Source organism: Pristiophorus japonicus, chromosome 17 (genome assembly GCF_044704955.1).
Source record: "Pristiophorus japonicus isolate sPriJap1 chromosome 17, sPriJap1.hap1, whole genome shotgun sequence".
Taxonomy (NCBI): Eukaryota; Metazoa; Chordata; class Chondrichthyes; family Pristiophoridae; genus Pristiophorus; species Pristiophorus japonicus.
Window position 1 is genome coordinate 99,081,597 of NC_091993.1, and position 21,010 is coordinate 99,102,606.

Below are 21,010 nucleotides of genomic sequence, written 5' to 3' on the forward strand. Positions count from 1 at the left end.
CCCTCACACACAGAAATATCAAGAAAATTAAAATGCAAGCCTTTGCAAGGGTTCAAGAAACAAATTTTTACTTTTTCTGCAGCACTTTTTAAAATGGCCGAGTGCCAATGTTTACTTCAGACTGCGCATGCGCGAACGCTCCAACGAGCACGCGCAGGGTTGCCGGCACGAAAAAAACGTATTTAAATTGTACCCGCCCCCTCCTACTTACAAAATCGGCGCGAGGGGTAGGCTCCGCCCCCTGTGCACCGCGCCAAGCAGACATGGAGCTGCAAAGTGCTCGAGAATCGCACGTTTTTTTTCAGGTGCCGTTTTCGGCGCGAAAAACGGGCGCCCAGCTCGGAGGGGCACCTGTTTTGCCGCGTGTGGAAACTTGGGGCCATAATATGGGGCTCAATTTTTCCCAATACCGTTTTTTGGCGCATTGCAAGAGTTACGCCCATTTTTTCTGGCCCTGACTATTCCAAAAAAAAACAAGCACGTTTCCCCATTCTATGTTTTGAAATTGGCGCCACGCAGCCTGTCCTTTAGCTTCGGGGGGTGGAGTCTAACGTCTGCGCCAAAAAAACAATGCCCCCCCCCCCACTTCTGTACATGCGCGAAAAAAAAAAGGAGTTTTGAGGTGATCAATGCAGCCCTGTACCTTTAGGAAGCCAGCAATCCTGAAGAAGCCCACAACCCTCTTATGGATCGCTTGTGCGGTCATTGGGAAATTGATGAAGTCATTCCTCCGTGCATACAATGCAGCCGTGACCTGGTAAACGCAGGCATGTATTGCACATTGAGAGATGGCGCACACATCTCCAGTTGTAACCTGAAACGATCCCGAGGCATGGAAGGCAAGTGCAGCTGTTACCTTCACTTCAACAGACTGCTTCTGGGCTGCAAATCTGCTCTCATCATATCACAGATCTCAGCGACAACTTCTCTGCGGAAACGCAGCCTTTTGACACAATCAGCCTCGCTCATGTCCAGGCATTAGCGCCTGGCTTGATATTGCTGACTTGGGTAAGGTCTCCTACCCATCAGCCTACGGACTATGACATTCCTGGTGTGGTGAGCTCGAAACAATTTTCTCCTATGCAGTGAATTGCTGGCGAACCATTGCATAATATGTGGTGTTGACAATGCAGCACCCATTCTGCAAATTTAACCTGGCTATCTGGCTGCCTCTCCCTGTCCCTGGCCGAATGGCCTCAGTTACCCTCGCAGCTTGAAGGCTGCTTGCTGTGTCTTCGGCCGCCGTCAGCCACTGCCGCCGCTCCTATCCCGTGGCCGAATGGCCTCCGCTCCCCTCGCAGCTCGAAGGCTGTTTGCTGTGTCTTCGGCTGCCATCGAGCCACTGTCTCCTACATGGAAGGAAAGCCTGCCTGAAGCACCACAGCTCGAAGGCTGCTTGATGACGTTGTTGTTGGGCTGCTGTCGAGTCACTGGCGCCGCCCCTGTCTCCTACATGGAAGGAAGGCCTGCCTGAAGCACCGCAGCTCAAAGACTGCTGCTGCTTCTCACAGGTAGGAATATTCAATATTTTGTCTTTGCTTTGTTTATAATTTTTTAGTCAGGATGGCTCTTTATTTGTATAAGTAAGACTGTTGAATGCTTGTAAAATTTAATTACTTCCCTTCCCCGCCCCCCTCGTTCCCTACGCCTGATTTGTAACCTACGCCTGATTTGTAAAGTGGTAGGCAAGGTTTTTCTGAGTGCACAAAAATCGACACTTACTCAATTCTAAGTTAGTTTGGAGTAAGTTTTCACTGCCTAAACTTTCAAAACAGGCGCAAGTGGCCGGACACGCCCCCTCTTGAAAAAGAAAATCGGTTCCAAAATGAAACTGTTCTAACTGACTAGAACTGTAGCAAACTAAATGCCAAGAATTGCAATTTCTAAGATACTCCATTCTAAACCTGTTGCTCCAAAAAAATAGGAGCAACTCAGGCTGAAACTTGACCCCATAGAAACTACAGTACACGTTTTGAAGTTAAACAATGATTAAAGTGTTTACAATGCTGTCATTGAACTGAGATTTCAGCTGACATCCATAAATCATTTGAGCTTTGCTGTCAAGTTTATGATGCCACTCAAAGCCCTTTCAGTCTTGATTTATTGACATCCTCGCCCACAATTCATACGGAACTGACTGCAAACTTGCATGCCTTTATTTACTATGAAACCTTGCTTAAAAATTCGTGCTTCTAGTGATAAAAATCAATCTATACAGGTGCAGCGTCCTGAATCCTGAACCCTGGGGACCGAAGCCGTTCCGGATTCCGCGTTTTTCCGGACTTTAGAACTTCTTCCTGGCGTCACGAATTCGGAAACACCCGAGCCCAGGTTCGGGTATTTCCGGATTTCACAACGTCAGAAGAGGCAGGGGGGGGGGGGCGGGTGTGTGCGTACCACCTGCCGAGAAGCTGTTCGGGCCGTCTGGGGCCCGCCGAGGTCGTCGTCGGGCGGGTCCCCACCGAGGAGGTCATTGTCGGGCCAACTCTGCCGAGGAGGTCGTCGGGTGGGCCTTGCCGAGGAGGTAATCAGGTGGGCCCTGCCGAGGAGGTGTCCGTGCAGGCCAGCCCCACCGAGGTGGTGTTCGGGCGGGCCAGCCCCCTTGAGGAGGTGTTTGTGTTGGGCGGGGCCCCGCTGAGGAGGTTGTCGGGTGGGCCGGCCCCGTTGAGCAGGTGCTCGGGCAAGGGCCCCGCTGAGGTGGTGTTCGGGCAGGCTGGCAAGGAGGCCTCGAGGTAAGGACAACGGCGGTGGGGCGAGACGAGCGGCAGCGAGGTCCAAGGTCGGGCAACGGCGGGGCCCAGAGATCGGCAGGGTCATCGGGTTCAGATTCCAGAACATTTTACTGATTCTGGATTCTGGAACATTCCAGAACTCCGGATTCTGGACGCTGCACCTGGACTACAAAAAATCAGATTAACTTCCAGATTTGGTGCTTGTCAGGTGCATGTGATAAAAGGTCCCTGTGCTGATTAATGTTGAATCATTTAATTAATGTACAGGAGCCATTTATTAACCCCAACACTTGAAAAATAGAGGTTATTGCTACAAGTTTTTATTTTAAGAAAAATGATTTATATTTTAAAATGACTAAAGTGCTGAACACATTCATAATGAAAGTCTGGTGACAGGAATTATAATGTCCTAATAGGATGGTGGTTGTGTGTATATATGAATTTCAAGACTAATGGGAATAATTAAAGTCATGAAGATTAAGTCTTATGAACATCTCCCTCCATTAGAAATTTTGAAGACATTTATTTATTGGCAGATACTGGGCATTAATTATCATTCAAATGGCTCTGTAACAAACCCAAAATAAAATCATAAGTCTTCATGGACAACTGTCTGAGCTGTAACAAACTCGGAGGATAGGTTGACCAATTGAAGCAGGACACTGAAATAGCCTGCTATTCTTAATTTCCTGGAAATTGTACAAGTCGTGTCTACTATTATTAATTGATCTCATATCTATAGTGTGAGAAGACATTGACTGAGCTGGTATTTTGTTTGGACTTTAGAAGTGAATTCAGCACCTTGAAGATTCCTATATGTTGTCAGTATGTTGATGTTCTCACTGTGGAATATGATTTATCCTGCATCCTTCAATGCACTAATTAAGATCTTTCTTAACAGGAAGAAATTCAAAAATTCAAAAGAACTGAAATTGTTTCTGTAGGTAGGGAAGGTAGACAAGTCCCCTGGTCCTGATGAAATGCATCCCAGGGTATTAAAAGAGATGGCGGAAGTTATAGCAGATGCATTCGTTATAATCTACCAAAATTCTCTGGACTCTGGGGAGGTACCAGCAGATTGGAAAGCAGCTAATGTAACGCCTCTGTTTAAAAAAGGGGGCAGGCAAAAGGCAGGTAACTATAGGCCGGTTAGTTTAACATCTGTAGTGGGGAAAATGCTTGAAACTATCATTAAGGAATAAATAGCAGGACATCTAGATAGGAATAGTGCAGACGCAGCATGGATTCATGAAAGGGAAATCATGTTTAAGTAACTTACTGGAATTCTTTGAGGATATAACGAACATGGTGTACTGATGGATGTGGTGTATTTAGATTTCCAAAAGGCATTCGATAAGGTGCCACACAAAAGGTTACTGCAGAAGGTAAAGGTACTAGGAGTCAGAGGAAATATATTAGCATGGATAGAGAATTGGCTGGCGAACAGAAGGCAGAGAGTCGGGATAAATGGGTCCTTTTCCGGTTGGAAATCAGTGGATGGTGGTGTGCCACAGGGAACAGTGCTGGGACCACAACTGTTTACAATATACATAGATGACCGAGAAGAGGGGACAGAGTGTAGTGCAACAAAATTTGCAGATGACACTAAGATTAGTGGGAAAGCGGGTTGTGTAGAGGACTCAGAGAGGCTGCAAGGAGATTTGGATAGGTTAAGCGAATGGGCTAAGGTTTGGCAGATGGAATACAATGTCGGAAAGTGTGAGGTCATCCACCTTGGGAAAAAAAAACAGTAAAAGGGAATATTATTTGAATGGGGAGAAATTACAACATGCTGTGGTGCAGAGGGACCTGGGGGTCCTTGTGCATGAATCCCAAAAGATTAGTTTGCAGGTGCAGCAGGTAATCAGGAAGGCAAATGGAATGTTGGCCTTTATTGCGAGAGGGATGGAGTACAAAAGCAGGGAGGTCTTGCTGCAACTGTATAAGGTATTGGTAAGGCCGCACCTGGAGTACTGCGCGCAGTTTTGGTCACCTTACTTAAGGAAAGATATACTAGCTTTGGAAGGGGTACAGAGACGATTCACTCGGCTGATTCCAGAAATGAGGGGGTTAGCTTATGATGATAGATTGAGTAGACTGGGTCTTTACTCCTTAGAGTTCAGAAGGATGAGGGGTGATCTTATAGAAACATTTAAAATCATGAAAGGGATAGACAAGATAGAGGCAGAGAGGTTGTTTCCATTGGTAGGGGAGACTAGAACTAGGGGGCACAGCCTCAAAATACCGAGGAGCCAATTTAAAACCGAGTTGAGAAGGAATTTCTTCTCCCAGAGGGTTGTGAATCTGTGGAATTCTCTGCCCAAGGAAGCAGTTGAGGCTAGCTCATTGAATGTTTTCAAGTCAAAGATAGATAGATTTTTAACCAATAAGGGAATTAAGGGTTACGGGGAGAGGGGGGTAAGTGGAGCTGAGTCCACGACCAGATCAGCCATGATCTTATTGAATGGCGGAGCAGGCTCGAGGGGCTAGATGGCCTACTCCTGTTTCTAATTCTTATGTTCTTATGTTTCCTCTGAAAATTCTGAACAGTGAACAAGAGATTTCAATTAAACTGCAGTTTGTGAGGAAAGAAAGAAGGAAAGAAAAGCAAAAAGGAAATAAGAAAAGGAGGGAAGCATTTTCATTTCTATAGCACCTTTCACAACCCAAAGATATTCCAAAGCACTTTATAGCCACTGAAGTACTTTTGAAGTGGAATCACATAGCAAGGTCCCACAAACAGTAATCAGATAAAGTATCACGATCTGTTTTAGTGATGTTAGTTGAGGGATGAACACTGTCCAGGACACTGCGAGAACTTCCAAGCCGTTCTTTTACGTCCGCTTGAGCGCGCAGACAGGGCCTCATCTCATCTGAAAGTGCAATGCTCCATCAGTACAGCACTAAAGTGTCTGGAGTGGGGCTTGAACCCATAATTTTGATTGAAGGGTGAGGCTGTTACCACTAAGCCAAGGCTGGTACCTAAATCACTTCCAGATTAACTGCTTTGAGCAGGTATTTATTGGTTTTAAGTGGAACTTTAATCACAGTATCCTCAAACAGTTTTAAGCAGGTTGTTAAGTCAGAATATAGGCAATTTAACATACATTACATATATGATGGTGCTTGTGCAGATATTAATTACTTACTTGAAAATCATCTTCTTCCAAAATTTCCTTTCTCCATTTGATGAGAAAAGCAGCACAGACATACAAGTGGAAATGAGAAAATCCCTCTGGTTCTGACTGCAAAAGAGTAATATCAATAGGAGTTACTTCAGAGCCAAGATTGCCCAGTGGTATAAATCACTAAGTTCCAATCTACTGTGGGAGGCGAGTGAACACAAGTGTAAAACACCATCACAATTTATCAGATGAACATGTGGCAGACACTTGGTATTACTCAACATGGTATATTGATGCTCTAAATCTTAAAGAATTTTAGAAATCTTCTAATTTTTAAAACAATTAAAAAAAAAACTATAGATATTTTTTGCCGCACTTAAAGACTGGTTGATATCCTGAAGGATAACATTGTGATTTGTGGAAATCACAACAGGCCATTTGTTGAAATATCACTTTCATATATCTCTTTCTTAATTTAAAAAGTAACTATGGCCAACTCTTCCAATTGTTCAGCGAGTTTATGCAGTGAGCCGCGAAGCTTACAGATCAGGAAGGTTCCAGGTTTTAACAGATTAGTTGATCTCAGCTGGGTGGTAGCAGAGATGATACACCTGGTCTTAACACCCCAGGAACAGGGAGGGGGAAAAATAGCCAGCATTGCCACTCCCGATGACGATCCAGTGACCCTAGCTAGGAGTGCACATAATTCGACAAGGAAAGAATCAGACTGTGATTCCCTCGCAACTGATTGATCTGCCATCAATCACCATCAAGGGTCACATGTGCATAATGGTCATTTGGACTTGAGAATGATACCCACCTGTGGAACCATGCTCAGGAATACTCACTGGGGCGTACTCAAAATTAGTTTAGTATGAGAGGCGAGAAAATGGCCAACTGCCATTTTTGAGTGAACAGAAGTATCTTGACTTCATCTTAAGAAGAAACTTCTTTAAAAAATGGTGATAATGTGGAACTCACTACCACAGGGAGTTGTTGAAGCGAATAGTATAGATGCATTTAAGGGAAAGGCTAGACAAGCATATGAGGAAGAAGGGAATAGAGGGTTATGCTGATAGATTTAGATGAGGAAAGACAGGAGGAGGTTCGAGTGGCGCATAAACGCCGATGTGGACTGGTTAGAAACATAGAAAATAGGAGCAATAGTCGGCCATTCAGCCCTTCGAGTCTGCACCATCATTCAATATGATCATGGCTGATCCTCTATCTCAACACCATATTCCTGCTTTTCCCCCATACTCCTTGATGCCTTTTGTTTCTCGAAATCTATCTATCTCCCTCTTAAATATATTCAGTGACTTGGCCTCCACAGCCTTCTGTGGTAGAGAATTCCACATATCCACTACCCTCTGAGTGAAAAAAATTCTCCTCATCTCGGTCCTAAATTTCCTACCCCGTATCCTGGGACTGTTACCCCTTGTTCTAGACTTCCCAGCCAGGGGAAACATCCAGTCTATCCAACCCAGTCAGAATTTTATACGTTTCAATGAGATCCCCTCTCATTCTTCGAAACTCTAGTGAATACAGGCCTAGTCAACCCAGTCTCTCCTTATACGACAATCCTGCCATCCCAGGAATCAGTCTGGTGAACCTTCGCTGCACTCCCTCTATGGCAAGTAAATCCTTTCTTGGGTAAGGAGCCCAAAACTGCACACAATTCTCCAGGTGGGGTCTCACCAAGGCCCTGTATAACTGTAAGACATCCTTACTCCTGTACTCAAATCATCTTGCAATGAAGGCCTACATACCATTTGCCTTCCTAATTGCTTGCTGCACCTGAATGTTTGCTTTCAATGACTGGTGTACAAGGACGTCCAGGTCCCTCTGTACATCGACACTTCCCAAGCCATCACCATTTAAATAATACTTTGTCCTTATGTTTTTCCTACCAAAGTGAATAACTTCACATTTATCCACGTTATACTGCATCTGCCATGTGTTTGCCCACTCACTCAACCTAACTAAATCGCCTTGCAGCGTCTTTGCACCCTCCTCACAACCCCATCTAGTTTTGTGTCATTAGCAAACTTGGAAACATTACTTTTGGTTCCCTCATCCAAATCATTTATATATATTGTGAATAGCTGGGGCCCAAACACTGATCCCTGTGGTACCCCACTAGTCACTGCCCGCCACTCTGAAAAAGACCCGTTTATTCCTACTCTGTTTCCTGTTAGTTAACCAATTTTCAATCCATGCCAATACATTACCCTCAATTCTATGTGCTTTAATTTAACACACTAACCTCTTATGTGGGATTTTATCAAAAGCCTTCTGAAAATCCAAAAACACTACATCCACTGGTTCTCCCTTATCTATTCTATTTGTTACATCCTCAAAAAACTCCAGTAGGTTTGTCAAACATGATTTTCCTTTCATAAATCCATGTTGACTTTGTTTAATCCTGTTGATATTATCTAAGTGTGCCGTTATCACATCCTTTATAATAGACTCTACCTACTACTGATGTCAGGCTAACCGGTTTGTGGTTCCCCGTTTTCTCTCTCCCTCCTTTTTTAAATAGTGAGGTTACATTTGCCACCCTCCAATCTGCAGGAATGTTCCATAATCTATAGAATTTTGGAAGATGCATTTACTATTTCCATGGCTACCTCTTTTAGTACTCTGGAATGCAGATCATCAAGCCCTGGGGATTTATCTGCCTTCAGTCCCATTAGTTTCTCCAGCACTATTTCCTTACTAATAATCATTTCCTTTAATTCTTCTTGCTCATTAGACCCTTGGTTCCCTAGCATTTCTGGGAAATTATTTGTATCCTTTTCCGTGAAGATAGAACCAAAGTATTTATTTAATTGTTCTGCCATTTCCTTGTTCCCCATTACAAATTCTCCCGTTTCTGTCTGCAAAGGACCTACATTTGTCTTCACTAATCTTTTTCTTTTTACATACTTGTAGAAACTTTTGCAGTCGGTTTTTATGTTCCTTGCAAGTTTACTCTCACTCTATTTTTCCCCTCTTAATCAATCTCTTGGTCCTTTTTTACTGAATTCTAAACTGCCGAATGGCCTGTTTCTGTGCCGCACATCCTATGTAACCTCATGCACAATCTTCAGTAGATCCCACACAATTTGACAAGTGTGAAATCACCATCGCTTGATACATGAACTAGAATCCATCCCCAATTAATGAACTGAACTGGACAGGACTTTTGAACCAGGATTACTCTAAAATAAGTTTGTGTTTATAGGTTCTTTACTCAGAGTATTACAAAGAGTTGGGATGTAGAGCTTTCAACATGTCCTGTCGCTCACATGCCTCTGACTCACATAAAGGATGGATGAGTAATAGCACATAAACCTTTATCTTGCAGTTCTCACTTGTTAATATATTTTGTGGTGTCTAACTGATGGTTAGAGACAGCCCGGAAGCAGACATACCCCCATGCAACATTGTGAAGCTCGACTCCAGTGACATTATGAATGGAGATGGTTGATTGTAGATTGCACTCATGATTCATTAGGCCATTGAAATGGAACTTCACAACATCAACATGTGGGAAAACTCAACACAAATACTTGCTTTCAGGCAATCGCTAACAAGCATTTTTAAAGCATAAAACATGTAACAAGAAGTGACAGAGACAGTGTTAAGTGTACAGATAACCTCTTTATGTAGCAATTCAGAGGACCATTCTTCCTTCTTTACCATGCTCTTGCACAAGTATCAGGTTTTTGGTTTTCATTTAAAAATCAACATCACGAAGGGTAAATAAGTTTCCATTGGCAGCAAGGTCAGTAAACAGAAGACACAGATTTAAGGTAATTGGCAAAAAAGCCAGTGGTGAGTTGAGGAGAATTTTTTTAATGCAGCGAATTATCATCTGGAATGCACTGCCTGAAACAGTGATGGAAGCAGATTCAATAGTAACTTTCACAGCTTACCCAACTAAAATCTACCAATTTCAAGTCTTGAAAATTTAAACTGACCCAGCATCCACAGCCTTTTGCGAAAGCGAATTCCAGATTTCCACTACTCTTCAAGTGAAAAAATACTTTATGATTTCACTCCTAAATGGCCGAGCACTAATCTTAAGATTATGCTTTCTTGCTCTGGATTCCCTACCAGAGGAAATCGTTTTCATGCATCTACACTAGCAAATCCCATTATCATTTTAAGCACCTCAGTTAGATCAGCCTTAACCTTCTAAACTCAAGGGAATACAAGCTAAATTTATGAAGTATAAATTTAACCTTTAAGCCCTGGTACCATTCTGATGTATTTGCACTGTACCCCTTCCAAGGCCAAGATGTCTCTCCTGTGATTCGGTGCCCAAAACTGAACACAGTACTCCAGATGATCTGACCACGGTTCTGTACATCTGATGCATAAATTCCTGATTGGCTGCAGGAGAATATCAATCTATTGGTCAGGTGGACAGAGCAGTGGCAAATGGAATTTAATGGAAATGTGAGGTAATGCACTTTGGGAGGGCTAATAAGGAAAGGGTATACACATTAAGCGGTAGGCCACTTAATAGTGCAGATGAACAAAGTGACCTTGGAGTCCCTGAAAGTAGCAGGTCAGGTGGATAAGGTGGTTAACAAGGCATATGGAATGCTTGCCTTTATTAGCCGAGGTATACAATATAAGATTCGGGAAGTTATGCTTAAATTGTATAATACTTTGGTTGGGCCACAGCTGGAGTATTGCATGCAGTTCTGGTCGCTATATTATAGGAAGGACGTGATTGCATTGGAGAGAGTGCAGAGAAGATTTACTAGGATGCTGCCTGGAATGGAGAATCTTAGTTAGGAGGACAGATTGGATAGGCTGGGTTTGTTCTCATTGGAACAGAGGAGGTTGAGAGGAGACCTCATTGAGGTGTGCAAAATATTAAGGGGCCTGGACATAGTGGATAGTAAGAGTGTATTTCCATTGGTGGAGGGGTCTATTATGAGGGAGCATAGTTTTAAGGTTTAAAGGGGATTTGAGGGGGGCTTCTTTACGCAGAGGGTTGAGGGGATCTGGAACTCGCTGCCTGGAAGAGTGGTGGATGCAGAAACCCTCACCACTTTTAACAAATGGTTGGATGGGCACTTAAAAGTGCAGCAACCGACAGGGTTACGGACCGAGAGCTGGTAATTGGGATTAGACTGGATGACCTTTTGTTGTTTGTTGGACGGAGCAGATATAATGATAAGTACTGCAGGGATTAGAATACGGCCAGGGTGATCTCCTGGACTAGTTTTGATCGTCTGGATGGGTCGGAGAGGAATTTTCCAAGATTTTTTCTCCCTAAATTGGCCTGGGTTTTTATCTGGTTTTTGCCTCTCCCAGGAGATCACCTGGCTCCGGTTGGGGTGGAGTGTAGAATGTTTTATAAGGGGTGTCATAGTTGTGGTGAGGCAGATTGGTTGGGCTGGGTGCTCTTTGCCTTTCCGTCATTGTTCATAGGTTTATATGTAACCTTTAGGGCTGCTGACCAAGGATCATGTGGCTCTTTTTCGGTCGGTGCGGACATGATGGGCCAGAATGGCGTCTTTCTGCGCTGTAAATTTCTATGTTTCTATAGTTCTAACCTCTTGAGATAAAGGCCAACATTGTATTAATCTTTATGATCACATTTCGTATCTGTGCATTAGCTTTTAGTGATTTGTGTACATGGACAACTAAATCCCTTTGCACTTCCACATCTCCTGGTCTCTCACTGTTAAAACATTATTCTGATTTGTCTTTCTCAGTTCCAATGTGGATGTCCATGGCATTCTTCATATTATTTTTGTTCAGACAATTGTCAATTGTGAAAAACTTTCAACTTTGCATCAAGGCAAAGTAGTTAAAATAGTAGTTTAAGGTTTGACTCAACACAGTGCTATTCAGACCAATATTTATTCTGAAAGCCTGGGAACTCATACTGCAGTATCTCCAAGCAGATACCAGTTGAAAAAAACAGATCTGCATCATAAACATCTTTCAAAAGAAGTTTATACTTTTAAAACAAAAGTATTATACGTGTTACATACATCACTTGGCTTGTCATTTTAGTTGCAGGAAAATTGACTATTTGCACGATTAAAATTTAATTGTAAAACTGTTCTGTCCTAAATTTACCAGTGGGTTGCTCAGAGGCTACAGCGGAACAGCTTACAGTGAACTCAGAATTGGTTAAAATCCACTTAGAATGGAAGAATTGCAACAGCCCAATTCACTTACCATGTAACTGAATGGAATAGTCGCCTGTGGTAATTAAATTGCAAGCTGCTTATGAGGAGAATTAAAGTGCTAATGTTTCACTGCTTCATTCCATAAGGGCCTCTCAGAATGCACCTCGCAAATCAATAGAAACCAGTGCCTCTAGCATTAAAATGATTGATTTTTCCGCATTAATTCCTAGAATTAGTCTATTTCTATTTGAGGCTCTAGCATTGAATTTCTCGAACTTTTTTTGTAAACTTGAATTTTTTCCTCAACTTTTTTCATTTATTCTCCTTTTTCCATCAATGTTGTCCTTCTCATCTTAAAGGTGTTAACTCCCTGCTGGGTTCAAGAGGGTGACTGGTGCTGGTTCCCTTACAGTGATTGTCACTGGGCTATTTCACTGCAGTGGCATCACAGCAGAGCAAGGTCATGTCTTTATAGGACATCCACATTCACACTATAATTCGCTCTACAGGTAGGTGGAAATTTAATTACCACATCCATGTTTTCTATTCTGTTACATGGTAAGTGAATTGGGCCATTTCAATGTTTCCACCACCTACTCCACCATGAGACACTCAAATACTGATTTATTTGACTTTGTTCTCTGTTGTTCAGGGATGCTAAGCCGCTCTCTCACTGCACTGACTCGGTTAACAGTAGGCTCAAATCTGGGACCTTCCTGATATGAATAGTTATGGCAGCGCATAGTTGAACCAGCTAAGCTACCAGGGGACCTTGACAAATTCCTTAAATTTGACGTCTGCAACACTTCCTCTAATCTGTTTTAACCTCGAGTTCCCTTGGATAATAGGTTGATGCAGTGCAGCTTGCATGGTTATTTCTAATTAATAGTAATAAATAAAATGTGTTGAGGGGAGAGAGGTGTTGGCATGGTTAGGCAGGAGAACTCCAACAACTTTGCTACATTTTTATTGAATGCATTCTGCCCAGAGCTTTCAACAAAGGGCAGCTGTTCAATATGATACCATAATACTATTGTCAAACAGAGCTTAAACAAAAAATATACTTCAACTTTTCAATCGTTGGCAGGAAAATTAAAGCAGAAATCTCTGTGAAGCTTCTTATTGATACAAGTTAGTAATTTCCTTGTACTTCAAAGATATGTTTAATAAGCATTGAGCTTTTGTGCTCTTCACTCAGAATATTCGTAACAACTAGGGATATGAATGCAACATGATTCCAGAAAGTGACACTGTACATAGTAAATATCTGAAGTACATTGTTGAAACTTTGAAATGATATGACAGAAGAGCAAGGATGAACATTTTTAGTTATCGGACGAGACTTGAGATACTGGGAGTAATTCCACTGGATCAGAGAAGGCTAAAAGGAAATTCAATTGAGGTTTTTAAGATTTTGAAAGATAAATGAGGAAAGATAATTTCCTCGGAGTGGGGAGTCACTGATGATGGATCATCAATTTAATACTAAGATTGAGAAGCAAGATTAAGAGAAATTTCATTACAGAGTTGTTAGGGCGTAGAATGCTTTGCTGTAGGAAGTTGTTGTGGCAGAGATCATTGCACCTTTTAAGGGAAGTGTAGGTAAATATTTAAAGCAGAGGAAGATACAAGGCTGTAGGGATAGAGCGGGACAGTGTAATTAGTCTTGGATTTATCTTGCAAAGAGCTAGCACAGAAACAATGGACTGCAAACACGCATGGTACTATGCAGACAGAAACTCTTCTACAGAGTCTGAAGTGTTTTACCAAATGTTGGAATATCAACCATTGTTTTTGTGCCAGTTACTTTTCAAAATAGCTTTTCATTCAAAGCAATTAGAACTACTTACAAAATCCAAAAAGATTTAAGGTTCTGCAACCTCCCCTTGAAGAAGTAACTTTAGATTCAATGGGAATGCATCTGCAGCATGTACCAAGTGACTGTGTAAATCACCAATACAATGAATAAACTAAAGGCACTTTTACACTGCAGTTCTGATATTGGAACAGTGGTGTTATATCAGCTTCCTAAGGTCAGTTTTGCTTGTTTATTTTTCAATCCTTTCTCAGTCAGCTGCCAGGTAAAAGACTTGACAAATCTGGCAGTAACTCTCAGAATCCATAAGAAAATGAATCTCCGCTGCTGCCAGAACAAGGTAAGTCAGCAGTTTTAGATTTCCCAGTTCAGCCAATGACAGGAGAACAATGTGCCTGCCATCATTCCACTTTTATTGCATAAAAGCAACTCTATTGATTCAAAAAGAAAAAGAAAGCACAAAGGAAGTGAGGAAAGGAGAGATTGAGATTATCTGCAAGATCAAAAGGGTTGCATCGGTAACAATCTATCCAGGTCAGTGTGAAAGATTGGTTAGCAGCTGGGACTCAGCATTAGCTAAGGAGTGGTGAAAAATTAAATTAAACCACAGCAAACAGAAATGAACAGTTAGGAAAATAGGGAACACTTATACATAAACTTCAAATTTGTTTCTGTTTGTGTTTTTTTCTTTTCTATAAGAACAGGGGTCCTGAATTTGCAGGCAGTATGACGGCGTACTCTCAAGAGTACATAGTCATATTGCTTTGAAACTGACCGCAAGTTCGAGCCCATGCGCTAAATCTCGAACTTGCGATTTGTCAAGTTCCAACTACACAAAGGCTCTGCTACGCCATTCACCTCCTCATACAAATCAATGCGCTGGCGAAAAGTTGGGCTAATTTCCCACCTACTGCGAGATAATTCTGCTGAAAATGTTTAAGTCTTGTGCAAACAGGCACAGGAAGCCTGTTGCACAGTATAAGGGAACCAGATGAGAAAATTGTAATAACAAAAAAATCTGTAACAAGACAATGCTATAAAGCGAGATTTGTTTTAATGGTTATCATAATGAAGTGTTTGTAAGCACAATGAATAAAGCATAAAATGAGTGGATTGTAACCTTTTTTAAAATGAGAAGTTAATAATCAGAGTGTAAAGTAATGAGACTTATATTGCTAGTTTGCGTTGAGGTTTGTAACAACTGATGGTTGTGAATTTTGAATAAATATACTTTGTTCTAATGCGAGATTTACAATAATAATTAAAATCAGAAAATACTGGAAATACTCAGCAAGTCAGGCAGCATCTGTGGAGAGTTTCTCTCTCTCTACAGATACTGCCTGACCTGCTGAGTATTTCCAGTTTTTTCTATTTTTATTTCAGATTTGCAGCATCTGCAGTATTTTGCTTTTGAGATTTACATAATAGATTGTTACAATGAGAAGATTGCAGAATTTATTATAGTGGCAGCCAGTTAGGATCAGTTTATTTTTTTACAATGCATAGTTTGTGACAAGAAGTTTTACATAACAAATAGTTTGTAACTAACAGTATGCACGGATTGTAACAATGAGAAGTTTGTAATAGAAAAAGTTGTCACAATGAAAGTTTGTCAGACTTTGTTTTAAAAGGAAGTTTGTAATAAACGTTTGTAGTTATGAGAGAAGAATAGAATTTTTTTCGGAGTCACTTGAATTAGATAGAAACTGAAATCTATATACAGGTACAACCTCCAAAACCCGGAAACCTCGGGACCGAGGCCATTCCGGTTTTCGGGGTTTTCCAGATTTCAGAGACAAAATCCGATGTCCCAAAATTTGGCTCACAGCGCACCCGTAGTTGGAATTAAAAAAAAACGCCCGGGAAAAACCTGCGTTGCAACTATTGGAACAGTGGTAGGCATGAAGACCTGCAAATAGGTTAAGTTAAAGTTTTTATGTTTTAATTCTTTTGCTGCGATTCGATAGTTAAGTGTCTTGTGAATGTTTTGTGATTTTTTTGCTTTTTGCAATTTTTGTTTTGGTGTGTGCGTGTGTCTGTGCGTGGGGGGCGGGGGATTATTTACAGAATACTGATCAGAACACCAGTGTCGGTTTTCGGAACATTCCAGTTTTTGGAACTCCGGATTTCGGAGGTTGTACCTGTATCTGTATAAAGGAGAGACGAAGAGCAGTACAGCGGGACCTGGGGGTCCTTGTGCATGAAACACAAAAGATTAGTATGCAGGTACAGAAAGTGATCAGGAAGGCCAACGGTATCTCGGCCTTTATTGCAAAGGGGCTGGAGTATAAAAGCAGGGAAGTCTTACTACAGCTATATAAGGTATTGGTGAGGCTACACCTGGACTACTACATACAGTTTTGGTTTCCATATTTACAAAAGGATATACTTGCTTTGGAGGCAGTTCAGAGAAGATTCACGAGGTTAATTCCGGGGATGAGGGAGTTGACTTATGAGGAAAGGTTGAGTCGGTTGGGCCTCTACTCAGTGGAATTCAGAAGAATGAGAGGTGATCTTATCGAGACATATAAGGGGGATTGACAGGGTGGATGCAGAGAGGATGTTTCCACTGATGGGGGAGACTCGAACTAGAGGGCACGATCTTAGAATAAGGGGCCGCCCATTTAAAACAGAGATGAGGAGAAATTTCTACTCTCAGAGGGTTGTGAATCTGTGGAATTCGCTGACTCAGAGAGCTGTGGAAGTTGGGACATTGAATACATTTAAGACAGAAATAGACAGTTTCTTAATCTTAAGAGGATAAGGGGATAAGGGGTTATGGGGAGCGGGCAGGGAAGTGGAACTGAGTCCATGATCAGATCAGCCATGATCTTAGTGAATGGCGGAGCAGGCTCGAGGGGCCGTATGGTCTACTCCTGTTCCTATTTCTTATGTTCTTATGTTATGAAAGGTCACCGGTATTCTCGTTGAGTTTACCCAGAATTTCATTTCAGGAGTATTGGATTGGCAATTGGCCAAGAGTCAGGAAGTAAATGAATTCTCACCCGTGATCCCAGGTTTGCATACATACAACGGTGCGCTCATGGGCTCCATGGGGAGTACGCTGCTCAGGGAGAATAGCACGAGGTAGGTGCGGACTTCCTTGCGATGTCGGCAGCGTACTCCTTCGCTACACCGCTGACTGCAAATTGAAGCACTGAATGTTTTGATGACTGTTATCACCATGACTCCACTCCAATTAAAGCTTTCGACGACGTGCAGCAAACCTATTAATTCTGCTGGTTTGCTGCATAACTCTAATCTGAATAGAGCTAAAAAAGAAAGTGCAGAAACAAGCAGTATTCCCAAACATTAACTGAGATTTAATAAGTGGTAGCAAAAATCTTGAAATGTTAATTCTCCTCTTAACATCTACGTCCCTTTGACAAAAAGCAATTGAAACCGAGCGATTTTTAGAAAGTTAACAGGTTTATACCTCTATCTGAACACATTGGATCCGATCAGGAGGTTACAGAAATGACAAGAGTATGTTATAGATTTACGGCTCGAGGTTTACACAGGCTGTTCAATGCCAGAAGTCTACGACCAAAAAGAACATAAACACTAATATATGCTCACTACAGAATCTCAGTATTACTGAGCTGCTGATATATCAACTAGATTGCTATCAATGTGACATGCCGGCACAAAGGACAGGCCAAGAAGACTGAATTATTAATAGTTCTTGGATAACCTTTAATTTTTAAAATACTGGAAAAGACAGGCGAGTAAGAAATCATTATCCACAAGAGCCCAAAGATGTGTGCATGAGTACAATCAAATTAGTTTGTGGACTGCCAGTTCCTGATTTAACTGCCAACAAGTCAACATAATTATAGAATGAAGAAGAGAAATTTCAATGGCCTTCAAAGTATGACTAACCCAAAGTGTGATATATTGTTTAAATTTAGGAATCTATGAGGACAAGGATGAAATAAGTCAAGTAGAAAGAAAACACAAACAACTTGCATTTATAGCACCTTTCACATTCCCAGGACATCCCAAAATGCTTCACAGCCAATAAATAGCTTTTAAAGTGTAGTAACTGTTGTTTTGTAGATCTCACAAAAACAGCAAATGAGATGACTGAACGATTAATTTGTTTTGGTAGTATTGATTGAGTGATAAATGTTGACCAGGACACCTGGAGAAGTCTGTGTTCTCAACCATAAACAAGTAGGGTCTTTTACGTCCACCTGAACAGACAATTGGGGCCTTGTTGTCTTTCAGCTGAAACGTTTAACCATCTCCAGCAATGTAACATTCCCTCAGTACTGCATTGAAAGGTCAGTCTAAATTATGTGCTCAACTCCCAGTGTGAGTCTTGAATAAAGCACCTTCTGAGTCAGAGGTTGAACAAAGCTAGAAATATCATGCAAAGGAGTTGCAAGATGTATTGAAAAATATACTGACCCACCACATAGAATGAGCCAATTGTTATCGCTCATCCCCAAAAATATATTATTTGACATAAATATTAGATGGATTTATGACAATAAATGAAGATTGAGAAGAAGACCATGGGTTGAAAAGTTGAAAAGCAAGCTCGATTTTGATCAAACAACAGCACGTGAACCTATTTCAATGCGGATTAAAAAAAAATAGTTCTGAAGAAAATGACACGGAATCACGCACAAAGAAACAGTTGTGACTTCAATGTTAGCTTAAGATGTTTGAACATTTGGAAGTCATGAAAAATATCTAAAAAGAATGAAAGTGCAGTCTGTATCAATTATCATCTCACCATCCGGTTCTAGATCTCGTCATAGTAATGACAAGGCTATTGGTTATCCTTAGTTAATACCATGTAATACTTGGTAATGTATTGAACAATACCATTTGTGAAGTTGAAGTAAATACACAGGAGAAAATGCACATTGAAGTTTGCTGTTCTTAGGCCTGTGAAGGTCGTGGCAGTCACAGGATTAATGAATTACATCAATATAAGAAGTATGAAGGGAACCTTTCAACAAGTATTTCAAAAGGAGAAACACAAATACAGTTTGACACTGGTTACCCTGCCTTCAAAATATTAAGAACATTATAAGTGACACTGGACCTAAGTTTTGCATTTCAGGATTGGTATTATTATAATAATTAGCCTATTTTGGCAAAGAGAATACAGGAAGAACACAAGAAATAGGAGCAGCAGTAGGCCATTTGGCCCCACGAGCCTGCTCCCGCCGTTCAATACAATCATGGCTGATCCAATCATGGACTCAGGTCCACTTCCCTGTGCGCTCCCCATAACCCCTTATTCCCTTATCGGTTAAGAAACTGTCTATCACTGTCTTGCATTTATTCAATGACCCAGCTTCCACCCAGTTTCTCTGAGGCAGAAAATTCCACAGGTTTACAACCCTCTGAGAAGAAATTCCTCCCCATCTCAGTTTTAAATGAGCGGCCCCTTATTCTAAGATTATGCCCCTTAGTTCTAGTCTCCCCTATCAGTTCCTATGGATTGGAGGGTAGCAAATGTAACCCCACCTTTTAAAAAAGGAGGGAAAGAGAAAACAGGGAATTATAGACTGGTTAGCCTGACATCGGTAGTGGGGAAAATGCTGGAATCAATTATTAAAGATGCAATAGTAGCGCATTTGGAAAGCAGTGACAGGATTGGTCGAAGTCAGAATGGATTTATGAGAGGGAATTCATACATGACAAATCATCTAGAATTTTTTGAGGATGTAACTAGAAGAGTGGACAAGGGAGAACCAGTGGATGTAGTGTATTTGGACTTTCAAAAGGTTTTTGACAAGATCCCACACAAGAGATTAGTGTGCAAAATTAAGGCACATGGTATTGGGGGCAATGTATTGACGTGGATAGAGAACTGGTTGGCAGACAGGAAGCAAAGAGTGGGAATAAATGGGTCCTTTTTAGAATGGCAGGCAGTGACTAGTGGGGTACCGCAAGGTTCAGTGCTGGGACCCCAGCTATTTACAATATATATTAATGATTTAGACGAAGGAATTGAATGTAATATCTCCCTGCAGATGACACTAAGCTGGGTGGCAGTGTGAGCTGTGAGGAGGATGCTAAGAGGCTGCAGGGTGACTTGGGCAGGTTAGGTGAGTGGGCAAACGCATTGCAGATGAAGTATAATGTGGATAAGTGTGAGGTTATCCACTTTGGTGGCAAAAACAGGAAGGCAGAATATTATCTGAATGGTGACAGATTAGTAAAAGGGGAGGTGCAACGAGACCTGGGTGTCATGGTACATCAGTCATTGAAAGTAGGCATGCAGGTACAGCAGGCAGTTAAGAAAGCAAATGGCACGTTGGCCTTCACAGCTAGAGGATTTGAGTATAGGAGCAGGGAGGTCTTGCTGCAGTTGTACAGGGCCTTGGTGAGACCACACCTTGAGTATTGTGTGCAGTTTTGGTCTCCTAATTTGAGGAAGGACATTCTTGCTATTGAGGGAGTGCAGCGAAGATTCACCTGACTGATTCCCGGCATGGCAGGACTGACATATGAAGAAAGACTGGATCGACTAGGCTTATATTCACTGGAATTTAGAAGAATGAGAGGGGATCTCATAGAAGCATATAAAATTCTGACAGGATGGGACAGGTTAGATGCAGAAAGAATGTACCCGATGTTGGGGAAGTCCAGAACCAGGGTTCACACTCTAAGGATAAGGGATAAGACATATAGGACCATGATGAGAAACTTTTTCACCCAGAGAATTGTGAACCTATGGAATTCTCCACCACAGAAAGCTTTTGAGTCCAATTCGTTGGATATATTCAAAAGGGAGTTAGATGTGGCAGGTCTCCAGTCGTCTTGGTTAATCCTTGCCACTGGACCATGACCTAAGCTCTGTCAAGCCTGTGTGGTGGCTGGTGTGCAATGGCCACAATATGTTAAAAAAAATCCATACACAGGCATCTTCCACCCTTCAGGATGTAGTTCGGGACCTGGAATATTAGGTCCTTCATAGAAACACCTGTGACTCACCCCTTTTTGGTATGGAAGCAAGTCATCCTCGCTTCGAGGGACTGCCTAAGAAGATGATGTGGCCCTTACTGCTAAAGGGATCAGGGGGTATGGAGCGAAGGCAAGAGTGGGGTACTGAAGTTGCATGATCAGCCATGATCATATTGAATGTGGTGCAGGCTCGAAGGGCCGAATGGCCTACTCCTGCACCAATTTTCTATTTCTATGAAACATCCTCTCTGCATCCACCTT

The 21,010-nt window shown here is 41.8% G+C and overlaps 1 protein-coding gene across 3 annotated transcripts in view; it reads right to left on the reverse strand.

Annotated features, from left to right (window-relative positions):
* Nucleotides 1–21,010, reverse strand: part of LOC139227872 (TBC1 domain family member 22B-like) — a 498,740-nt gene that overhangs the window by 24,651 nt on the left and 453,079 nt on the right. For all 3 annotated transcript variants that reach the window (XM_070858968.1, XM_070858967.1, XM_070858966.1), the window contains one exon: nucleotides 5,882–5,977. In XM_070858968.1, the coding sequence (XP_070715069.1) occupies nucleotides 5,882–5,977 (96 nt within the window). The remainder of the gene's footprint in view (nucleotides 1–5,881; nucleotides 5,978–21,010) is intronic.